The following is a 23325-nucleotide window of genomic DNA, read 5'->3' as shown; positions in this document are numbered from 1 at the left end:
CGGGAATACACCAAAATCCTCGGCGGTTTATCAAACCGCCGGGGATTTAACACAATCCCCGGCAGTTGTGGGAACCGCCGGTTATTCCATACACATCCCCAGCGGTTTTTACAAATCGCCGGTGATGTTGGACCATCCCCGGCAGTTTAAAAACCGCCGGGGATATTATTTAATAAGCACCTCGAAAATTACCCCCTCCTTCTCGCGCCCCCACCCAAATCTTCCTCTCATCCCCTAGCCTTCTCTTCCAAAATCCCCCCCTACAAACCCTAGAACCCTCTCTCGCCGTGTCTCTCTTGCTCGCTCACTCGACCTCGCTCTCGCCGCTGCCTCCCTCGCCCTTGCCCTCGCCCTCTCCCTCGCTGCTCGCTCTCGGCCTCTTTGTCTCTGTCTTTCTCGCCCTCGCTACTCACCCTCAATCGCTCTCGCTCGGGCCTCGCTGTGTCACTCTCGCCGCTGCCTCCCTCGCCCTCGCTGCTTGCTCTCGTCCTCTTCGTCTCTGTCTCGCTCGCCCTCAATCGCTCTCGCCTTCACCCTCAAAAAAGGTTAGCCTCAAGCTTCTGCTTTCTTTCATAATGTATTTGGTATTTGTGCTGGATTAACGCTCTTCCGTTTTAATCTTTGTTTTCTGAGATCTGATTTCCGTTTGATATTGGAATTGTGCCAATTTGAGCAGATATGGCAGTTATAGTGACAATGTAGCAGGAAAGAATAGCTTTTTTTTTAAGGAATAATTTGAGGAAAATAAGGTTAGCTTACGACTCCCTCATTGGGTGCAATTTTCAGCTCTCGACATTGGTTTGCCTCCGCCCCGTTTCAGTAGACTTTTGTATCTTACTTTTGTTTCCATTATTTTAACAACCAACAATTATAATTATCGTTTGTTGTTTTTCAAAAAGTTTGAACACTTTAAAAAGATATTTTCATAAAAGGACTAGTAGTCACCAACAATTAAGGAAAAGGCTGAGAGAGTTGTTGCTGACCTTCAATGTCTGCTTCAGTCACTAATAATAGTAGAGATAAAGATAGAAAAAAAAAACACAAAATACAAGAATAAAATTAAAAATAAATACAAAAATTATGAGAAAACATATATATATATATATGTTAGTTAGATGCCATCGTTTGGAGGATTGCGTCTATGCAATTGCATTGCATTGCATCAACATTATTTGTATTTGGACTATTAAGTGACAGCAGAAGTGCAAACTGGTTTTTGGTATATACAGTATGCTTTGAGGTCTTATTTTATGATTTGAGAAGTATATATAGTATTCTTTCTGAAGCTGTGTTTTGATTACTAGTTTACCCTAAGTAATTCATATGTTTATGTAATCTTGAGGCTGGAGATTATGTGCTCCTCTATATTTTTGTCATAACTATGACTTCGGTAGTATTGATAAGAAATTGCTGGAAGACTGTAGATTAATAGTTGAACTATTTAATCTTTATTTCTTGAGTTCTGAAACTTTGGAGCTCAGTTTACCAGTGGCATTAGTTGTTGCATAAATCATGATAGAATGTTCTTCAATACACACTACTTGATCCAATGTTCCTCCAGCAAATCCTTTTTTCTTCTTCTTTATATATATATATATATGCAAACATATATATTCTGTTGTGATAAGAAAATTGTAAGAAATGTTAAACCAACATGTATATGTAGAAGCAAATCATTTGTTGAGCTGAAGTTAAACTTTGAAGCTCAAATGCCAAATTCAGTGTTTCTTTAAATGGGCAATAGAACGAGATAAGCTGCTTTGGTTCACCTTACCATTTACTATATGATATTTAGCATTTTATTAGTGGTGTAACTTGATGAGTTCATCTTGGTTGACATAATAAAAAAACATTCTGTATTTTGGTTTTAACTGCAATTATATAGAACTGAATGAAGAAAGGGGATTTATTTAATCAAGAGAAAGTAGTTGGACCAATGCTTCATTTTGACTAATACGTTTACAGCTCTAAAATTTTTGGTTCATCTTATGTGCTTAAGCATTTACTTTAGCCATTGCTTGTTTCATGGGAAATAAGCTATGCAAGAACATCTTTTTCTCAGAAAACCTTTGTCAGCGGGAAATTATTTTTCCTGATTCCATTTTTGTTTGGTACTGAACCCCATATCTTGATTGAAATATTTCTACACCCAGTTTAGTTTACTATATAGGGGTAAAATAGTTTTTGTATCTTTTATGTTATTATGATCTTCTAGGGATCATGGTCACAATGGAGGGAGGTAAGGGGATTGAACTTAATTGAGAACACAGCACATAAGATTGGATGGAGAGAGAAGTTGATAGAGACTGGGCTTTCAAAGAAGTTGATAGAGACTGGGTTTTCTAATTATCTCATTGGAAACAACCTCATGACTAAAATCTAGGATGCTGTTTCCAATAATAGGCAATTACACTAATGGCACCTAAGAGGCAGACTCGTTGGCCAAGTGGATCCATGTCACGTAGTACAGGTTCACAGTCAATTTCATCCCATCAACCAACCCCGAACCCAGTCTCATCACATCCCCAGCATTTTGAAGAGGACTTGATCCACTCACAATCTAACCCCCAAGACTCACATTGTCAGCAAGGTAAATATCAAAAATTTATATGAACAATAATAAATTACTATTCTTTCCTAATTCAATGTGAATTTATTGTGTTGTTTTGTGTTAGCAGGTACAAGCTCCATATCATCTACGGCCAAGAAAGGGAGAGGAATATCAAGACAAATTTCAAAGTGGGGAAAGGAAAAGATTCATATTGAATTTGATGATGAAGGACAACCAGTTGGGGAGATGGCAACTAAGTTGGAAACCCAACTAGGTGTGATGGTAAGGAGTATTGCTCCCCTTACATTTATTGATTGGAGGTCATCGGGGATGGAACCATATAAGGAGCGCATCTGGCAAGAGGTCTTGGTAAGTAAATAACGTCTCTAATTCTTAGCTATCTAACCCTAAGCTTTTATACTAATAAGGGTGTCATTGCAGGATAACACTGATGTACCCACAACATGGAAATCAATTTGCTTGCAACATGCTTCCAAGAAGTGGAGAGAGTACAAAGCCACCTTGAAGAGGCATTATGATTGCCATGAGACAGATGCGGCTCGTCTGTCAAAAATACCGCCTGGAGTGGACCCAGAACAATGGAAGATTCTTGTGGAGTATTGGGGATGTGAGCAAGCACAGGTATGTATGATTTATGTATAATAGATATATCAGATGTATTCTCTATACCTAGTTCTAATATCATATTACAAGTAGAAACGTAGTGCAACAAATCGTGCCAATCGAGATAAGCAAAAGATGGGTCACACCAGCGGTAGGCGATCACATCTTCAGGTTAGACACCAAGTAAGAATAGAATGGATATTAGTTATATATATTTATTGATAATTTAATTAGTAATGCCTAAACTTTAAACATATATAATATATTTCATCTCTTATATATGTTTTTAGATGATTATTGAAAGTGGAGATGAGCCAGATAGAATCAAGCTTTTTAAAAAGACACACACTAAAAAGAGTGGAGAGATAGTAGACCCTACATCTTCATATATAATTGTATGTCTTTCTAAAATTTGAAAGTTGTAGATATATTTTGTTTCTTTCACTTGTCAATTTATGTAACTAACTTGTGAAATGTTTATTGAGGAACAAATGGATGAAAGGTTGTCACAAATACCTGGCGATGAACAAACTCCAGATTCGCTAGAGGATGTCTTTACTCAAATACTAGGCAAAGATGGGCATGGCAGGGTACGAATGGGAGGACTTGGAACATGTCCAACTAAGGTTAGACAAAGACAGCAGTATCAGGTGCCCCAAGAATAGTATAACCAAATGCGTGAGCAAATTACTGCTGAACTAGAAGAAAAATTTCAAGCTCAAATCCAAAGTCAAGTTCCAATGCAAGTCCGTGCAATACTTGAGGCAATGAGACATACACCACCGGCTCCAGACAATACACCACAACCAAGACAGGTATGTTGTTCCATTAGTGCATATTGTGATTTAAAATTGCATGTTTACTATATATATTAATTAAACTATTTTGAAATGTAGCCATCCTCACATGCCAGTGCTTCTGCCGCACATGCAAGCACACCATCACCCGAAGCTGAATGTGTTGGATTATCGACACCAGAATGTGGTCATAATTTGGAGGTAATTCGTTATCCAATAGTTAATATACTGAAATGTAAAATATATTTCAAAATTATTTATGCTTGTTTAAACACAGATTGGTGAATTTGTTCACTTAATGAATGGACGAATACCTCGCCACATTGTTGCTGAGGCAATTATTGTGTCCATTGATCCGAGCAAGTCTGTAGGGGGAGTAGAGCTAGGTAATGAGTTTGTTGAAATTAGTATTCAGAAAGTGTTGAAACCTTTATATCCATTGCCTCGACAATTTTCTGGGATGCGTGTCTTGAGAGATGCTAAAAATAGTAAAACTACGATACCATGGAGGGTCTCTGATGTAAGTGTTTTTGTCTTATATGGATTTATTGTATATCGTTGTTATGTAATTTTGGACATGTTTTATGCAATTTTATAGTTTAACGTATATACTTAAATAGATCTATTGTTTTTCAATGCAGATCAACAAAATATGATATGCAATTTTGGTTGGAGAATGGCATGGTGGCGTAATCAAGGGTTATCTGAGGCCACTAGGACATGTTTTAGTTTAGAGTTGCATGGTATTGGCCTAGGACATGTTTTAGTTTGTATGGTATTGGCCTAGGACATGTTTTAGTTTAGAGTTGCTTTGTATGGTATTGTGTAATGAGACGAGACAAGATTGATCTTTTTAAATAATGTTGTATTTAAATAGGTATACAATTGTTATACTTATTGTGTGCGGGTGAATTTTTAAAAATTGTTGGTAATTTTTTGTTACCGTGGTTATTGATATACAGGTTATTTGTTGCCGCTGGAATTGATATACAGGTTATTTTCGGAGGTTTTTGTTGTTTGCCGGCGGTTTCAAAACCCCCGATAAAATATATATTCCCAGCGGTTTTAAAACTGCCGGGAATTATCATATTACCGGCGGTTTTAGAAACCGTCGGCAAAGGATGTATTTTCCCGGCGGTTTTAAAACCGCCGGGAAAGGATGAATTTTCGACGATTTTAAAACCGTCGGGAATTAATCTTTTATCAGCGGTTGTAGAAACCACCGGCAAAGGGTATTTTTCCCGGCGGTTTTCTCAAACCACTGGAAATGGTTTCTTTTCCCCAGTGGTTTATGAAAACCGTCGGCAAATAGTTTTTACTAGCGGTTTTAAATCGCCGAAAAACTTTTCTGACAGAGGTATTTCTGGCGGTTATAATTACCGCCGGTAAAATTTTTACCGACAGTTATAATTACAGCCGGTAAAATTTTTACTGACGGTTTTTCAACTTTTTTCGGCAATTTTTTCACCGCCGGAAAAAGTTGAAACTCTTGTAGTGTATATAGAATACATTACTCTAAAACTTGAGTAATGTTGCCACATAAAGCACTGAGCTTATCATGAGCTCTACAAAATACTCATACATTATCTTAAAGATAACTCCAAAGAAAAGTATATAAAAGATATACCAATAAAGCATATGACTTAAACAAACATAAATAGATAAATATATCAAAAGATAAACATATCAAGGTTCCTTGACCTTATATGAGTTCAAGGCAATCTCAACATATATTTTATCAAGATAAGCCTATCATATTTTTAAACAATATTCTAATGGGAGACAAATCAATAAGCTTATGATAACATAACACAATATGACATTAAAGTTTTGACATAAATACAATTATCAGGTAAATCATACCAAAGATCACTAAACTTTGGTATGTTTTTCATTTTGATCACTAAATTTTAATTCTTTCCAATATAATCATAGAAGTTTAAAAAATTTTGGAATGCGGTAACATATAAGATTTTCTAGCCACTCTATAACAAGAGTGGGTGACGTGGTGCTGATGTAACAAACAATAAAAATTATTGTATAATGACAACTAATCAGAACATGCTACGTGTCAAACCTATCAAACCCATCAGTGCCACGTGGCATGTTATGATTGATTGTTATTACACAATATTTTTATTGTTTGCCATGTGAGCGTCACGTTACCCACTTCGGCTATAGAGTAGCCGAAAAATCTTATATGTGACCACATTGCAAAACTTTTTAAACTTATGTGATCACTTTGAAAATAATTAAAATTTACTAATCAAAATGACAAACACACAAAAGTTTAGTGATCTTTGGTGTGATTTACCCTACAATTATCATCAAAACATCTAGATCATGCAACTCAACAATATTAAATGTGATCCTCAATCTAAAAATTATTGTGATTTATTTGGCTATTTTTAAAATTTACTATCCAATTTAACCCTTAGGTTAAGTGTCCTTATCTATATTTCCCTTGTTTTTTTTTTTTTTTTATCTTTGTTAATTTAGAATTAATTTTTCTTTTTCTAAATAAAAAAGCAATCAAATGGGGCAACAAATGTGACAATATTTTTGAAATGTGACAGTTACATACAGGCTTGCCTTATCAAACAATTAGGAGGGCGAGTTGTATTATGTATGTGTGAAAAGAATTTAAATAAAAGTGAGTATTATTTGATGGTTATAGTATATTTTTAAATTTTATAAATAAAATGAGTCTTGATATATGTATAAAAATATTTAAGGAATTATGAGTTCAAATATTATTAAAATAAATAAATTTTATTTTTTAAACCAGAAACATGAAAAATATTTTAAAAATTATTTTATTAATATAATTTTTATAACACAAAAATATAATATATACTTAATGTAGATAGATGTCAAATTCAAATATAATTACTGTAAACAAAAATTAAAAAAAAAAACTCTGACCCTAGCCACTTCACAATTCGTTACTAATTTGAAGGGGCGGAAGAAACCGAGGACTAGGCGCCGGCAGTGGATAACACTACATTTGGTGTCACTGCCAGTGCCAGTGGAAGAAGCAGCTCCGTAGAAATGCTCTCCGCTGCCTCATCCCAAAACCCTCGCCGCCTCCTCCTCCTCCATTTCCGCCCCAAATCCCACCGCTCCATCATCTTCCCCAAAGCCCTCCACGCCTCCCCAACAACGCTAAACCCTTCCTCCTCTCCCCAAATCCTCACCATCCGCAAGTCCCTCCTCTCCCGCCAGACCACCGCCGTCGACCTTGCCGCCGCTTACCTCGACCGCCTCCGCCGCACCGAGCCCCACCTCCGGAGCTTCCTGCACGTCTCCGACACCGTCCTCAAAGAGGCCGAGGAGATCGACCGCAGGATCCAGAGGAATGAGGAGCTCGGCCCCCTCGCCGGAGTACTCGTCGCCGTCAAGGACAACATTTGCACCGCCGACATGCCGTCCACGGCCGGGTCCAGGATTCTGGAGGGCTATCGGCCGCCGTTCGACGCTACGGCGGTCCGCAAGCTGAGAGAGAGCGGGGCGATTATTGTTGGCAAGACTAATTTGGATGAGTTCGGCATGGGGAGTTCTACCGAAGGTTCCGCTTACCAGGTTCCAGCTTTCACTCTCTGGTTTTGTTTTTTTTGTATTACTTTATCAGTCTTTATTTTTTCAGCTGGATTAGTGAAAATGTCCTTTTTTTTTTCGAAATCTTCGGCCCGACTGATCCCCAAGTCCATGCAAACTGTCTCTTCATCTTCCTGGGTCTTGTACAGGTCGAAGGCGTACTGTTACACGAATCCCCTATAATGTTATTCGAACAGCCCAAGAAAAAACACCAGCTATCCCTGCAATCTGACTTAACTACAACGAACTGCAAGTAGAACTAACCCACTGTTGGCATCGAGTCCAGTAGCTACCACTACCAGCATAGTTGCCCCCATAAGGCCCCCCCTTCACATGGCACCTATCTTAGCCAGCAAATGCTCTGCAGCCTGCTACAGCTGCATACGACATAAAAAGTCTCTTGAAGGTTGGAATTTCTAAGTTGGGTGAGATCCTCTCAAGCTCCATCTTAATGATGCTACCTCAGTTTGTCCTCCTAACTTTCATGGTATATGCAGGCAGCCTTGCATGGGTCTGCCCATGGTCACCCTCTACCAACTCTCCTGCTTTCACTCAACCCTCTAAAGCCTAACCTTCCCAACCTCTACATTATATTTCCTTAACAGCTCAGCATGAACAGTGTCAAGTTTACATCTGGATCAGCTTTATTCTTGTGAAACAACTTGTGAGCTACCTAGTGGAGGTTGCCTCCACATTCCTGTGACTTCCAACACACGTGTGTTTAGAACCTAAGGTTTTCATCTGGAATGTCCTACCATCAGGAAGTGGAGATGTATGTATCCTACGCTCACAGTTTTCACTCAAAACTCTTTTTACTTTTTTAACCTAACCATTTGGAAACCTTGCTATATGGAATAGTCCTTTGGGACTGCCCAAAAATCTCTTAACATCTTCAAAAACTAGTTCCAAATCAAACTTGATTAACTCTGAATTAGAGGCCTAAAAGTGCTTGCCCCACATGTATCTATCAACATTTTCAGCTTCAATGTGAGTGTCATTGTCAGGAGAATAAGGCCTACCCTCTTCCCCTGACTCATAATCTGACATATAAGAAACAGTGCTGTGAACCCCCTCGCCCCCTTTTTCCCTGGGCAATGTCAGAACTCCTTGTACCCACCTCATCCTCGCTTGAAACCAAAGTAAATAAAAATTAATCTTGTTCTGTGCCATCTATCTCTTCTTTTTTTTTTTTTGGTAAATAAAAATTCATTAAACAAGAAAAAGTGCAAAGCGTCTACAAGAATAAGCAGGGGCATACCTTGCAAACACGAAAACTACACGAACCGAAAAACAAAGCAAAACAGGAAACAATGGAGAGCTGCAAGGCTACAACTAAAATGCCTCAAACAAGCGAGGCAGAAAGAAACTGAGAAGCATACAACAACAAACCTCCGCCCTAAAGAAGGAAAGGGCCAAAAGGAAAAGCAGAGCAGCCCTATGGGAATCCATCACATGCAAAGGCCTCCAATCAACAAAGACAGCGCTGGCCTGCGATGAAGAATGAGGCAGGAGCAGACGATCCAAATCCACAATTGTAGCTCTCTTCTTTTTAAGTTTACCCTACAGCTCGATCCTAGCCACTAACTCTGAGGTGGGTGGTGGAATAGTAGCTAGTGGTTGGGTGTTACATGAACTAGATAAATGTCAATCGCATCTATATCACTGTTATGCACAAGCATTGTCATTAAGTCATCCTCAGATTGTCAGTTTTAATTTCTTATCCTGGCATCTGAATTAGGGAAACCATAACATGCAGTAAATACCATACCTAAAATACCAAACAATCCTCTGCATGCAGCCTAACAGCAATTAATCATAAAGTCTAAGGAGGCAGGTGCTATCGGGGTCCACATCAAAAACAATTGAAAGGGATCCACGAAAATGGACCCTTAAATCAAAAAATTTGGAGGCCATCCTGAAACTTGAAAGGACAATGGTTCTCTAAGTATGTTTTCTTAACTTTACAGTATGTAAAGTTTAAATAGCAAACCACACACACATTAGCACAAACACACTGCCACACAGATACATAGTACACCAAAACTCACTGCACATGCACACTGCCACAGACACACATTATCGCACACCCACTAATAACCTTTTACCAAGATAACAAGATAACAACTAACATACCAGATAACAGCATTATACAATAAAAACCAACTACCAAAACACATCATTATACAGCAAAAGCCCACTGCCAGACATCATTACAGTATTATACAATAAAAACCATCAGAAAACATCATCATACAACAAAAACCAACTACAATAAACAAACCCCAATTTTGATTAGATGTTTTCAGGAAACCTTTGTCAATTAGGGATTGGAGTCGATTAGGGTGTATCTAAAATGTTTTTCTTTTTTTTTTTTTGGGGGGGGGGGGGGCTTGGAAAGAGGTTTCCAGCCAAGAAATCAAAGAAAAAACTGATTAAGTTTTCAGAAAACTTGATTAGGGTTTTGTTAAGAGGGGTTTTTGCTCAGAGAAGAGAAGCTGATAAGAGAGAAGAAAAGCCACTACCATGTTTGGTTTACAGTTTGGGTACAAAGAGCGTTTTGAGGAGAAAGAGAAATAGGGAAAAAAATCAAGAACAGAGAACAGGTGTTCAACCATGGTTGTCCTCATCCATTGCCAGTTCGTCTGCAAATATAAGATCGAGGGTGTTTTTTTTTTTTTTTTGGGGGGGGGGGGGGGGGGGGGCAGTGAAATTGTTCCCCCTGCTTTGTTGCTTGCAGTTACCCCCTCCCTTCTCATCGACACAGATCTCTGATCGCCATCTTCCCCCCTGCTTTGTTGCTTGCAATTTCCCCCCTCCCTTCTCATCTTTTTGTCTACCTCCCTTGAGAACTTGCCAAAGTGGTCTCAACTAAGGCACCAACTGATCTACCTCATGTCTAGAGCACTTTCGTCATGCATTAATTGCGTGAGAAGATGTGGGAGTTAATTTTGCACTCCTTTCTATCAATGGTATTTTGGTCTTTTTCCACTTGCCCAAAATGTTGGCTCTCCCGCCCCCCTACCCCCGGCATTGAACGGATGCAAAATGGTCAGTTCACCCACCTACTTAACATCCAACTAATGGAGGGGTACTTTGTCATTGGGGATAGTCTTTTGTAATTAGCACAAACCTCAGAGGTGGTCAGTGTAATTTGCTCCATACTTTTTCCTTTTTTGGGGTTGAATATGTGTCCTTAGATAACCACAGAGAAACCGTTACTGCTGCCTACGCCACCCCTTTTATTTTGTTCTTATTGATGTTTACACAGTGTCATATGCACCTTTGAACAACTTGGCCTTTGTTTCTAAATTTTGTTTTATTGGCACCTATGCACTTTAGATTTGTTTGATGTCAATTCTTAATGTCTATTGAATTTACCTTCAAATTTATTAAATCTGCTCATATGTAAAGGATGTATATTCCTCAAACATGATAATTGTCTAAACTTTATAGATTGAGTTTGCATGAAATTTAATTTGTTACCAATATATTTTGTTCCCTGTCTTCTATTTCCAAAACATTTCTGAAGAATTTTGGTTTCCAAGCTAACTGAAATAACATAACCAAATGAACATTTGATTCTTGGTACTCTTAAACACTAAAAATCTGTTGTAGGAAAGCCTGGAATTGTCATGTTGGGTCTTCTTGAGTTGAACTGCACATATTGATTTGGAAGAATCAGATGTTGGATCCTGTTTCTTATAGATGAGGTTGGCAATGAATGATAAACCCATCAAATTTTGATTGTCACTATCTGTCGAAACCACTCTCCTGTCTTAAGTAAGCAAATAAGGTTACATAATTTTGAATTGGTTCCTTTATTTTTCTCCGATTAAAGTGAAATTGCATATTGCTGATAAAGCCTTCTAATCTTTTCCATTTATTCAAGATTTAAGTATGCTGTTGATGGTCTGCTCAGGTGCGTCTTATGTTCATTAGGTGACTGCGAATCCTTGGGATTTATCAAGGGTGCCAGGAGGGTCATCTGGGGGTTCAGCTGCGGCTGTTTCTGCTAGGCAGTGTGTGGTGTCATTGGGAAGTGATACTGGTGGAAGTGTAAGGCAGCCGGCATCTTTTTGTGGTGTTGTTGGATTGAAGCCAACATATGGGCGTGTGTCAAGATATGGACTTGTGGCTTACTCTTCATCGCTGGATGTTATTGGATGCTTTGGTTCCTCAGTTTCTGACACAGGGATTCTCCTTCATGCAATTTCTGGCCATGATAGATTTGATGCCACTAGTAGTAAGCGAGTAAGTTGTTCTTGTTTTTTGGTAATACATATTTGATGGTTATTTTATGAACTTGAAGTTTATGTGTTATCAACCTACAATCATATATATCAAATGGATGAAGGTATGTTTGAACATCTTATGCTTCTTTCTACTTCTTGACTAGTTATAAAAATTTGATGCTTAGTCAAAAGGAAAAGTAACAGGACTTACTTGGAAGTGATAGACATTACACCTTTATGCATGCATGCATTGACATGCAAAACTAGCAATTGAAGATTCTGTAAGTCTGGCACAAGTAATTTAAACCATTCCTAGTTACATATCATTATGGATGAGCACTTTCTGTTGGTCTGTCTGAGCTTTAAGTAGATGAACTTTGAAATCTGGGATGTCAGATTATCTTGCATTGTGGCTGAGTAGCTACTTTTTCCTTTTTAATTTTGATAATGTTCTTATTCAGCAAGTTCCCAACTTCATATCGCAATTCTCCTCCAAGGAATCATTGGAATCTAAACCACTGAAAGGATTAAGGGTTGGTGTAATTCGTGAAACTCTTGAGGAGGGTGTTGATGCAGAAGTAATATCTTCAATTCGTGGTGCTGCTTCCCATTTGGAAGAATTAGGATGCATTGTAACAGAGGTTTTTGTTTTTTTGTGGATTTTATATTCTTAGTTTTTATTTATTGTGCATTTTCTTTCCAAATCTTCCTGCAAAATTTTAAGCTTTGTCCCTTTTTACCTTACTGGGTTTTTTTTTTTTTTTCTCTTTTATCCAACTTGCAGGTGTCACTACCATCCTTCTCCCTTGGGCTACCTGCATACTATATCCTTGCTTCCTCTGAGTCATCTTCCAACTTATCTCGTTATGATGGTGTCAGGTTGTTCAAATGCAGTTTCTTCTTGCGTATTTGATTATACGTTTTATTGAATACATATGGTGCACATGTACTGCAGTAACCACAAAAATAGATTTAATAATAAAATAATCTGTGAGAAGAAGAAGCACATGCCTTTTGTTGAGAGGGAGGGGGTGCTGAGAAGGCTTAGTTCCCATGAAGCTTAAACCTGACAGTTGACAGTGAGGATTAGGTTTATGAATGAAATTTTTACAAGAACTTTGAAATCATTGTGGAAAAGAAGCTTGTTGAGTTTGTAGTAAGTAAATTAGATATCCTGGTGGATTACTTACCTTTATTTCCCTTTAACATCCAGGTATGGCAATCAAGTTCCTGCTGATGAACTGAATTCCCTTTATGCTGATTCCCGCTCTAAAGGGTTTGGTTCTGAGGTATGAAACAAATCTAGTGGCCCAGCACTGATGGCTTTGCTGTATGTGTGTCTAAGAAATTTGACAGCAGGAAAATTTAATTTTGGATGGGTCCATGCTTATTAAGAAATTTGACTATCAAATAACTAATGAGCATAATCTTTTACAGGTCAAAATGAGAATTCTGATGGGAACATATGCCCTTTCAGCTGGTTACTATGATGCCTATTACAAGCGAGCCCAGCAGGTATCTCAGTAGCTTTGCTGAATTTTTCTTTGTTTCTACAGAATATAGATGATTCAGTAGTGAGTGGTACCCAGAGGTCTCTTTAGTTTTATGAACACCATATAATGAAAAAGAAGATGGAATTTCTCTCACAAATTGAAATGTGGTACTTGACCAACTACTGGGCTTAGTAGTGGTTTTTTATTATTCTACCATAGGTTCATTCTGTGATTGTAAAGAATGCACTAATTTGTTTTTGTCATAATGTCTAAAAATTCACAGCAACGTGTAAAGCCACATTAGTCCTTTATCTCTGTTATGAATAGGGTCATTATACTCTTGTTGACATCATATTTCCATTATGTGAAGAATTTATAATCGTAATAGTGTTATAGGTGAGGACCTTAATTCAGGAAAGCTTCAAGGAAGTGCTGCACAAAAATGATATCCTGATTTCGCCAGCTGCTCCATCTGCTGCTTATAAAATTGGTATGGCCATTAAATCGTCTCCTTTTTCATTGCTAATATTCCCTTTCATGTTTGCTCTCCTTGTTTTATTTTCTCACTCTGCTTTGGTAAATGACCCCAAGAAATCTGGCACCTTTTCAGGTGAAAAGAAAAATGATCCGTTGGCAATGTATGCAGGGGACATCATGACAGTAAGTCTGTCTATACTGTTTAAACAATGTTGATGTTTCGATTGGGTTTTTTTTCTTTGTTCTTTTTTTTTTTTTTTTTGGGGGGGGGGGGGGGGTGTTGGTTAGTGCAGGAGAGAGTGAAAACATTCCCTCCAGCCAAAGTATATGTCTCAGAACTGCAACTATTAAGTTTAGACACAGTTGATTGATTGATTAATGAATTTTGTCAATTGGTTATAGGCATTTAGCATGGAAAAGAGTCAGTCCGGACACTATGTAATAGGTATATGAAATGTGCTTACTCTGATATGAAGCATAAGGGTATATATTCTCTTCTGCAAATGATTGTAGCTGGATTAAATAGACTTCAATGGACATAAGCATGATGTGATACCATGGCGGAATTTATTAGTTGGAGCTGGTTTTGATAATAAATGGAGCTTTGGTCCTTCCCTTAGTTTGTGGATAACTTTGGTAAGACTTTTTATTTTGACCAGTTTTCTGGCTGGAGATGTAGAATCCATGTAGGCGCTTATTGATTAAAGCTTGTGATGATGATGACAACAATGATAAGTACAATTTTTTATTCATTAACACTTCAGCAAAATGATTAGAATCCTTTTTCTTAAGGCCTATTTTATGGTCTCTGGAAAGTAAACCTATAAGTTTGCACCAAAACTCCATCTGCATCATATGAAGCTATTCTTAGTGCTCCAAAGATTTATATGAAATTTCAAATGTTTCAATGGTTTTTGTTGATAAGGATGTGATTGGATTAGCTTGAGTGCAGCATTTAGACTGGAAGTTGGAAAATATAGGCCCCATACATTGCTTGGTTTTGGCTTTTGCCACATCTAGGTAGTGTATTCTTGTATGGGCCATGTCCAGATCAATAATAAAACTGCTCTATCTCTCAATTTTTAGTTGGGCAGAAAATGAAACCAGCAGAGCTGTAAGGATACTAATTTTGGATTGAATTACTCAATTGAATTTCATTATTATTGTAATGCTAATATTGATATTTAGGTGTTAATCAAGTCTTAGGTCTCAATTGGCAAGTGAGCTCATCATCCCACAAAGTATAAAGCCCTATTAGTAGTGATGGATGCCTTTACATCCTAAATACCAACACCTACAAACACATATATGATGGAGATGAAATTACACATGCCATAACTATTGCTACGGTACTATCCAACCTACCTCTCCCCACCAGAAAAAAAGAAGAAAGAAGGGGAAAAAAACAAGACTATTATTCTTATAATTCATTTATTTTCGGTCCATTTTGGTATTCATATTCTGTCCATGTTTGTCATGCGTAACAAAGACCAAGTTCATCAGAGGTCCATAGCCATTCCATCCGTGCAAGAATTTATCAGATTTCCCAACCACAATTCTCAGAGTGGAGTTTATTATTATTATTTTTTATATGAAACAGGGATTTCTGTTATTGGAAATCAGCTAAGGTTCATGTTGCTAACTCCTCCCACCAATTGACCCTTGGGGAAATTTACATCTTTTAAATAGTCTGGAGACTTTGTTGGAGCTGTTAGGAAATTTTAGATTCTAATGGGTTTAATTTATTGATAATATCAATCCTAGCCAATTTGGAATTGAACTCCTTCATGTGTACATGGAAGGCACAACTTAGGAAGTGATTAGCTGGGTATTCATAGCCAATTTGCATGCCTGACATAGTTTGTGATATTCATTGCCACTTAGGTGCTAGGAATAGTTATTAAATGTTTTGACCTGTTGGGCAGCCTGATCTTAGTTGCATTTGGTTCATCTCTGCAGTTTGAGTTGATTGGTAATTTATATGGATTTTTTTCTTATTTCTTTTCTGTATTTTTATTAAGCGGACTTGGAGACTTTGAGATGGTTCATCTTTCGTTGTCCCATCAGTTTCATGAATGCTGCTTCCTTCCACATATAATTGGACTTGGAGACTTTATATTTGTGTGCGCGCACTAGTTCCTCCCCCCCACCCCCCCACCCAAAAAAAAAAAAAAAAAACAAAACTCTGGTTTTAAATCCTTGTAACAGGTTTTTGTACTTATTTTAAGAGATTTTGTTCTTCATATAGGTAAATGTTAACTTAGCTGGTCTGCCTGCACTTGTTTTGCCTTGTGGATTTGTCGAAGGAGGGTCCAGAGGTCTTCCTGTTGGCGTTCAGATAATTGGTGCAGCATTTAATGAGGTAGAACATATTCTCATATTTGCATATAGGGATTGATTGACCCAAGTCACCAGATTTCTTATTATTTTCAGTTTTCTCAAAAAATTGAGTGATGGCTTATACATCTCTGGTACTTGATTAGTAAACATGAATTATCATAAACATGCTGATTCCCCTCCATAAATTCTAAATAACACATAATGGAACTGTTTACCATACTGTCTTTGTTCTTTAATACGGAATGCAGTCTTCCACGACGCAGGAGGTTTGTCACCGATCATGACATTACCCATCCATATTGAATACCACGAAGATCGCACTTTATACCTCCCTAGTCAATGCTCTACAGTCGACAGAGGAGATGATTCTCACTAGTCTCTTATACTTGTAACACCAATCTTTCACAAAACAATCACTCTCGAATTGTTAATGATTAAATGGAACCCAAGCCACTATCCTCACAAAAGAAAGCCATCGTAAGGTGTCTTCCCCCTCCAAGGAATGGAGTTAGCCCCCTTCCTTGCATGGGCCTTACAGAAAGAAACAACTGAGAATATGCCATTCTTAGACCCCTTTCAAATCGAAGTACACTGAATAAAGCCATAACTGATTCCAGTTACCAGTACTGGATGGACCTTGAAAAAGTTAGATTCTAAAGAGAATCTGAAGGAAAAGAATGGCAACAGTCAGCCATTGTACCTCTGTAGGAGCAACAAAACTATACAAATACATTATGCTATTCTAAGCGTAATTTGAACACACTAGTCATCTTACCAGGAGTCTGAGAACCAAACCCATATCTTTTCTCTCAGCTTTCTCCAGTAGTTGTCACTCTCCAAAATAGATCTACAAAATCACTTGAGAAGCCAAGCCGCTTTGAACTGTTAGAGATAATTAGCAAATTAGAATTAGATCAACTTAGATTTGCTTTTAGATTAGATTAGATTAGATTAGATTTCTCTTGATTTAGATAAGGTTTATCTTCTCTTGATTGGGTTTTTATTAGTCTTATCTTGGTAAGGGTTATTTTGGCTATACTTTTATCTTCTATAGTCTATAAATACTGCTGTACATAAATCAGTTTACACACTCGATTATTCAGTCTTTTATTGTTTTGGATCCTATGTGTCTTCTAACAACAAAAGCACATCTGATATCCTGATGTTTCATTTTTTTTTTTTTTCTGTGTTTTGAACTTCTTAAATTCCCAACTGCAGGAAAAATTGCTCAAAGTAGGCCATATCTTTGAGCAGACTCTTGAAGGTGTTAATTTTGTTCCGCCATTGGTAGCTGATGACTTTGTATGATAGCCACCGGTCAATCTTGTAAATGATGAGGAGCTCGAAGCTGATTATGATGGCAGTGCAAATTGTATGGCACATTGATCTCACAAATCATGCAATTCATATTTTCAGAAGGCAATGATTCTAGGACTCGATCTGGCAGGTCATCTCGAAGTTGCTTCATGCAATTTCAGCAATATTTATAGTTTTCTAGGTTTCTAACCAGCCAAGCCGGTTCAATTTTCAAGGTTCAGCTTCTGGTAGCTTTGGCAAATTGCAATCTAGTAGCTGTAGTTGGAGATTGTTCACCAGCCCACCTAATTGGTTGTGCTTTGTTGGGAAAATTGTATGATCATGGTGTGCGAATACCATAAACAAGCGATAAAATATGTTTTGCAGCGGAAATAAAACATGGACCTTAGAGTTGAATCACTAATTTAAAAACAAAATCACAATAATGGAAATCGTTTTGTTACTCAACCTAAAAGCCTTACTTACACAGAAATTGCTTTTGAGAGTTTGTTTCTTACCTAAAAACCTTCCTATGGGTCCTTCATCGTTTTTGTTGTATATATTTCACATATGTATGCTAGCATAGTCATAAGTATGCTCCTTCATCCTCTGCTCGCTTACTTCACAATAGGAGGAAGTGGGTTCAACTGCAAGATTGCAGTGTCCTTCGTCCAACTGCACATAGCAGATTTGGATCTGGACTAGAACCCTTTATGAGCGGACCAATCTAGGTCCGGGACTCAGATTCATAACCCACATTTATTACATCTCTAACTCATACATGATGGCTTCCATTTGTCAATATACTCTTTTTTTTTTTTTTTTATAAGTTTTATATAGGAATATAGGGTGTGCGACCAATATATTCATTTTCATTTTCTTCGAGAGTTCGTTATTATACAACTATTAGTTATATATAGTAGTTTCATTATTTAAGTAGAATTTGTATGTTATATCCCATATTTCTTAAAATCGTTCAAGCACGTTTGGATTTCAAATCAATTAGTCATTATTTAAGTAGAACTTGTATGTTATATCTCATATCTCTTAAAGTCATTCAAGCACATTTGGATTTCAAATCAATTAGTCAGTTGCTCGATATTTTTTGTATTCACAATTATAATCCACCGAAGGATTATAATTGATCGGTCTATGAATATAGCTAAATGTGACACTTAAATAAATTTTATTTTTTTTCCTAAAATCTTTTTATCATAATTTAATCGCTTTTCCAAATATGTTTTATCCAATCGAATTATTCATGATCTTAGTAGCATTCCAAGCTAGCAACACCAAATTCTAACTTTGAGAAACAGTTAAAGGTCAAAAGTATTTTACAATATTTTGGTGATCTTGAGAGTTTCACACAACTAAAAGAAAAGATTCATATATTTTATTATCTTATTTTGGTCAAACTTTATATACATAATATAAAACACGTGCTATAATATTATTCTTCTTTTCTTGTTGAGGGTATGTCTTTTATTATATAAATACTATACATGTGATAGTTCAGATATAGTCACTATCTAATTTGAGTTCACAACTCTATTTTTCACATATTTGTTAAATATGACTTTTACCTAGCATTCCTAGACAGATAAGGTGAAAAGTGAGATCTTCACATTTTAAATATCTTTTATAGTTTTAACTTGATAACTTATTAAGGCAATTTTGTTTTAAACTTAAGCTCTCGTTAGCTCTCTTTCGTGATATGCTTAAAATTATCTTTCATTTATGCATTACTTAGTCATAGATGTGATTATTTGTGTGAGAAAACTAATCATCTGTCCGATATACCTTTAATTCTTGATAACTTATTCAAGCAATTTTGTTTTAAACTTAAACTCTTATTAGCTTTTTTCGTGATATGCTTAAAACTATCTTTCATTTATGCATTACTTAGTCATAGATGTGATTGCTTGTGTGAAAAAAACTAATCATTTGTCCGACATACCTTTAATTCTTGCACTAAGCGCATTGTATATATGTGTAGACTTTAAATAATTTGTGTGCTAAAAACACAATAGGCATTAATTAAAAAATGAAATATGAATAATTTCTTGACATAAAATTGGGAAAAAATATTATATGTCACTATTCACAAAATACCACAATGCAATTAACATTTACATATTTCCAAGAATTTAGCATGACTCTAGAATAAATCTTTTGTAAACGGATCTACTATCATCTTATGTGTAGAGATATACTATAAGTACACCTTCTTTCATGTAACAATATCTCTCACAAAATTATATCTTGTGTCAATATCTCTATTGTGATCTCTATAAAAAAGTTTATATTGAGCAACCACTAGGGTTTGTTGCTCAAGAAAGTTTGATTATGTTTGTATACTTTGCAAGTCTCTTTATATGGCTTGAAACAATTCCACATGCTTGGTTTGGGTGATTTATTGAAATGGATTAGAATTTGGTCTTCAACATTCTAGTATTAACCACTTCGTGTTTTATTGGCATTCTAATTCTATGTGCATATTCTTGATTGTTTATGTTAATAACATTGTTATTATAGGGAGTGATAGGACATTGATAAGTTGAACACATTTCATCAATCCAAATTTCAAACTAAATACCAAGTCTAAAGTATTTTATTGGATTGAATTTGAAAATACTTGATTTAAACAAGGCATTAATGTTGTATTAAAAGAGTCTTGAAACATTCATTTTAAAATCAAATATCAAAGTTTCTTATCAAAATTATTGACCATATATTTAAGATTGTCGACTGGTTCTTACATTTTTACTTTTATATAATCGTTATAGTAAAACTATCGACTAGTTCTTATTAATTGTCGACCATCTATTTTGCATGCTCTTGATCACTTGCTATTAATTGTTACTGTATCATTTCTAGTTAAAAGTTCTAAGACCTGTCAACTAGTTTTTATAAATTGTCGACTGACCCAGTTAAAGTTTTGAAAAGCAGTTGACCAATGACTCAAATCAATCAACTTGTTTTGTCACAGGAATTTCAATGGCTAACTGTACTTGATCTCTACAGGTTGGATATCTCAATCCTTTTGTATCTAATGACTATATCTTTAAAAAATGATGACAAAACCTATATATAGAAGAAGATTTGAAGCTTGAGGAGAGAGATTGACTATTGGGCTTTCAAGTTTCATATTATACATTCTCAAGTTTTCTTGTGTTTGATCTTTCACTCTCATTTTTAGTCAAGGCTATTTTTCTTCATTGTAAAGATTTATTCAAAACCTTGTATTAGCTTGATATCTTAGAAAGATGAGTGTTTTTGAGAATGTGAAAGTATAAGAGTGTACACCCAAGAGAGCGGCGAATTGGGTGTTTCAAAACTTTTCAAGTTTGATAAAAGTTTTTACACAAAACTTGTTTTCTTTTCTTTTTGTAGTTTGAAAATAATATTAAAAATGTAAACATAAAATGCTTGAATTGTGAAAATCAATATTATAAGAATCAAAATAGATAGAGCACATCATTTATAGTGGTTCGACACAACCCAGCCTACTCTACTATCTTAACTCTTCACCAAGAATTTTTCAAATACACTAGATTGTGTCTGTTTAGAGAGGCAAACACTATCACTTTTGTAAGGCTCAGCTATAATCTTTTACACAACTTTTTTCAAGCTCAATTGAAACCTTTCAGTAGCTTTTCCAAGGGTCAGTTACAACCTTTACAATAGCTTTTATAAGGCTCAACTATAACCTTCAGTAAATTCAAAGAGAAAAATGTAAAGCACAAGCTCACAAGAATACCAGTTCTCAAGGAATACGAGCAAGAGCTCATAGAGCAAATAGCCATCTAAAAGAATAAGAAAGAAACCTCAAGAAGGATTTTACAAATATACAAAGAGAGTATAAAAGATAGAAAAGGAAAGCTCTTCACTCTCTCTAGAAATAAAAGAATTTGTAAACAAATAAACTTAGAGGATGATAGCTTTTAGCTTAACTTTCTTTTTCTTTCTCATTCTCTTATAGAGAACATTTTTTTTATCAACTCAAATAGCCTCAACTTTGTGCATGTCATGGGTATTTATAGTTTCTACTTCTTTAATGCACTTGTTGATTTGTCTGGAGGATAAAAACATGTAAATCTTCAAGATATTTATATTTCTATGCATTACAACAGTTAGATTAGGCTCTTTTAAGTTCAAACATTGTTAACTTACATGAAATAATGTTTAGACATCTTTTCATAATGGTTTGATTGTCTGAAATTGAAAACTATGTTCATTTAATGCTGTCTGTAATGGCTAATTTTTTAAAATTTAGTGCAACATTAGTCGAATAAAATTTCTTATTACTCAAGTAAGATATATAGTTACTCGAGTAAACTTGATAGTTAGTCAATTAGTAATTCAAATATATAGACTCACTTTCTGTCAAATAATTTTTACTTGACTATGTATAAAGTTTCTTGATCAAAATCAACTTCTTAGTCGACTAAGTGTTAAAGTATAGAGACTTGACATTTTGATTATGAATTATTACTCGATTATAAAATCTGGTTACTCAACTAAAGTATGAAGTTAATTAATATTTCTTCTTAGTCGACTAAATGCTCAAGTACAGAGACTTGTCATTTTGTGCCAGATTTATTACTCAATTAAAAGATATAATTTCTTAACTAATACATTAGTTAGTCGATTAACTCTTTGGTTACTCAAATAATGTTGTTCGATCACATATTCGAGTAATACAAGTGTATAATTGATTAAACCTTTGAGTATTCAAATCTTACTCGAATAAAAGTATAAGCTAGTCGAGTATAACATTTACTATTCAACTAAAACATTTCCTTACTCGATTATAAGAATAATTACTCTATGAAGCTCAAGTATTAGATATAACCTAATTTCTTAATTATCAAAAAGGTTGCACATTTTAGAAGCATTATTGAGAAATCAAGTGATCATTGTATTGTTTGCTAATGGCATAATTATTAAGAATCACCAAAGTGAATAACTGCCAATTAGGATATGCTATTTTGTACTCATTTTAAATAAAGTACCATAACATTATAAGTAAATGTTCCTCAAATATAATTTACCTTTACATAATGTTGGTATGCATTGTAGCCCTTGCTATGAATTTGGAGGTGGCCACTTCCTTGCTAGATTTTTACTGTAATTCCATTGAAGATTCCCTACAAGGCATTGTGGATTGTGTACCTTCCTCCAATGATTGTTCTCTTCTAGGTTGCCTTTGAATGACAACCCTTTTTCTTGAGATATATTTCCTTTCTTTCTAAAATTGTCCTCTTGTATTCTATATACATAAAACTTTAGGAGGATATTTTTGTATCCATTTTTCCTTGAGTCCTTGGGGATTAGTATAATCATTTATTAGCTTAGTACCCTTAGGAATTCACACCATTTTAGGTCCACAATATGTTTTCCTTTTTACAGGACACATATATGCAATGTGGCCTAATATACAACAATTATGGCATTTCTTATAAGAAGAATCATAATTTTGTGACTTCAAGAAATGCCTTTTCTATTTTTATTTTTCTTCAGATTTTTCTTTTAAAATAGAGTTTTCATGTAATGAATTTTCACAAGGAATTGATTGATTTGCATGAAACTCTTTTTGTAAAAATGCTTTGTTGGAAGCTACTAAAGATTCATTTTCATTTTTTAAGACTTCCAACTTTTTGTCAATAAATGTACTTGATTTTGAAATTTTTTGTTTTCTAAAAAAATGTTTTTAAATTTAGCATTTAGCTCATTTAAAGCATTCAACAATGTTTCATATCAAAGTGCATCATGAGATTCAATAATATCATTAAATTTACTATTCTCATGATCACTATCAATATTAAGAACTAGTGTGAAAGTAGAGGTTATCTCCTCTTCTTCACTTTCCTTTAAGCCTGTATTGGAGTCAATGCTTTTACAAGAGTTGTCTTCCA

The 23325-nt window shown here is 35.6% G+C and overlaps 1 protein-coding gene across 1 annotated transcript; it reads left to right on the top strand.

The window, feature by feature from the left end:
• The first annotated feature begins 6938 nt into the window (after nucleotides 1-6938).
• On the top strand, nucleotides 6939-17831 carry LOC127792449 (glutamyl-tRNA(Gln) amidotransferase subunit A, chloroplastic/mitochondrial). Its single transcript, XM_052322937.1, has 10 exons — nucleotides 6939-7554; nucleotides 11509-11820; nucleotides 12263-12442; nucleotides 12586-12680; nucleotides 13015-13090; nucleotides 13239-13316; nucleotides 13691-13784; nucleotides 13905-13954; nucleotides 16020-16133; nucleotides 17330-17831. Exons 1-10 carry the CDS (start codon nucleotides 7024-7026, stop codon nucleotides 17417-17419), a joined length of 1620 nt encoding a protein of 539 aa, XP_052178897.1. The 5' UTR covers nucleotides 6939-7023; the 3' UTR covers nucleotides 17420-17831.
• The last annotated feature ends 5494 nt before the right edge of the window (nucleotides 17832-23325 follow it).

Source organism: Diospyros lotus, chromosome 15, assembly GCF_014633365.1.
Source record: "Diospyros lotus cultivar Yz01 chromosome 15, ASM1463336v1, whole genome shotgun sequence".
NCBI classification, from domain to species: domain Eukaryota; kingdom Viridiplantae; phylum Streptophyta; class Magnoliopsida; order Ericales; family Ebenaceae; genus Diospyros; species Diospyros lotus.
This window is presented reverse-complemented; position numbering and strand designations above follow the sequence as displayed.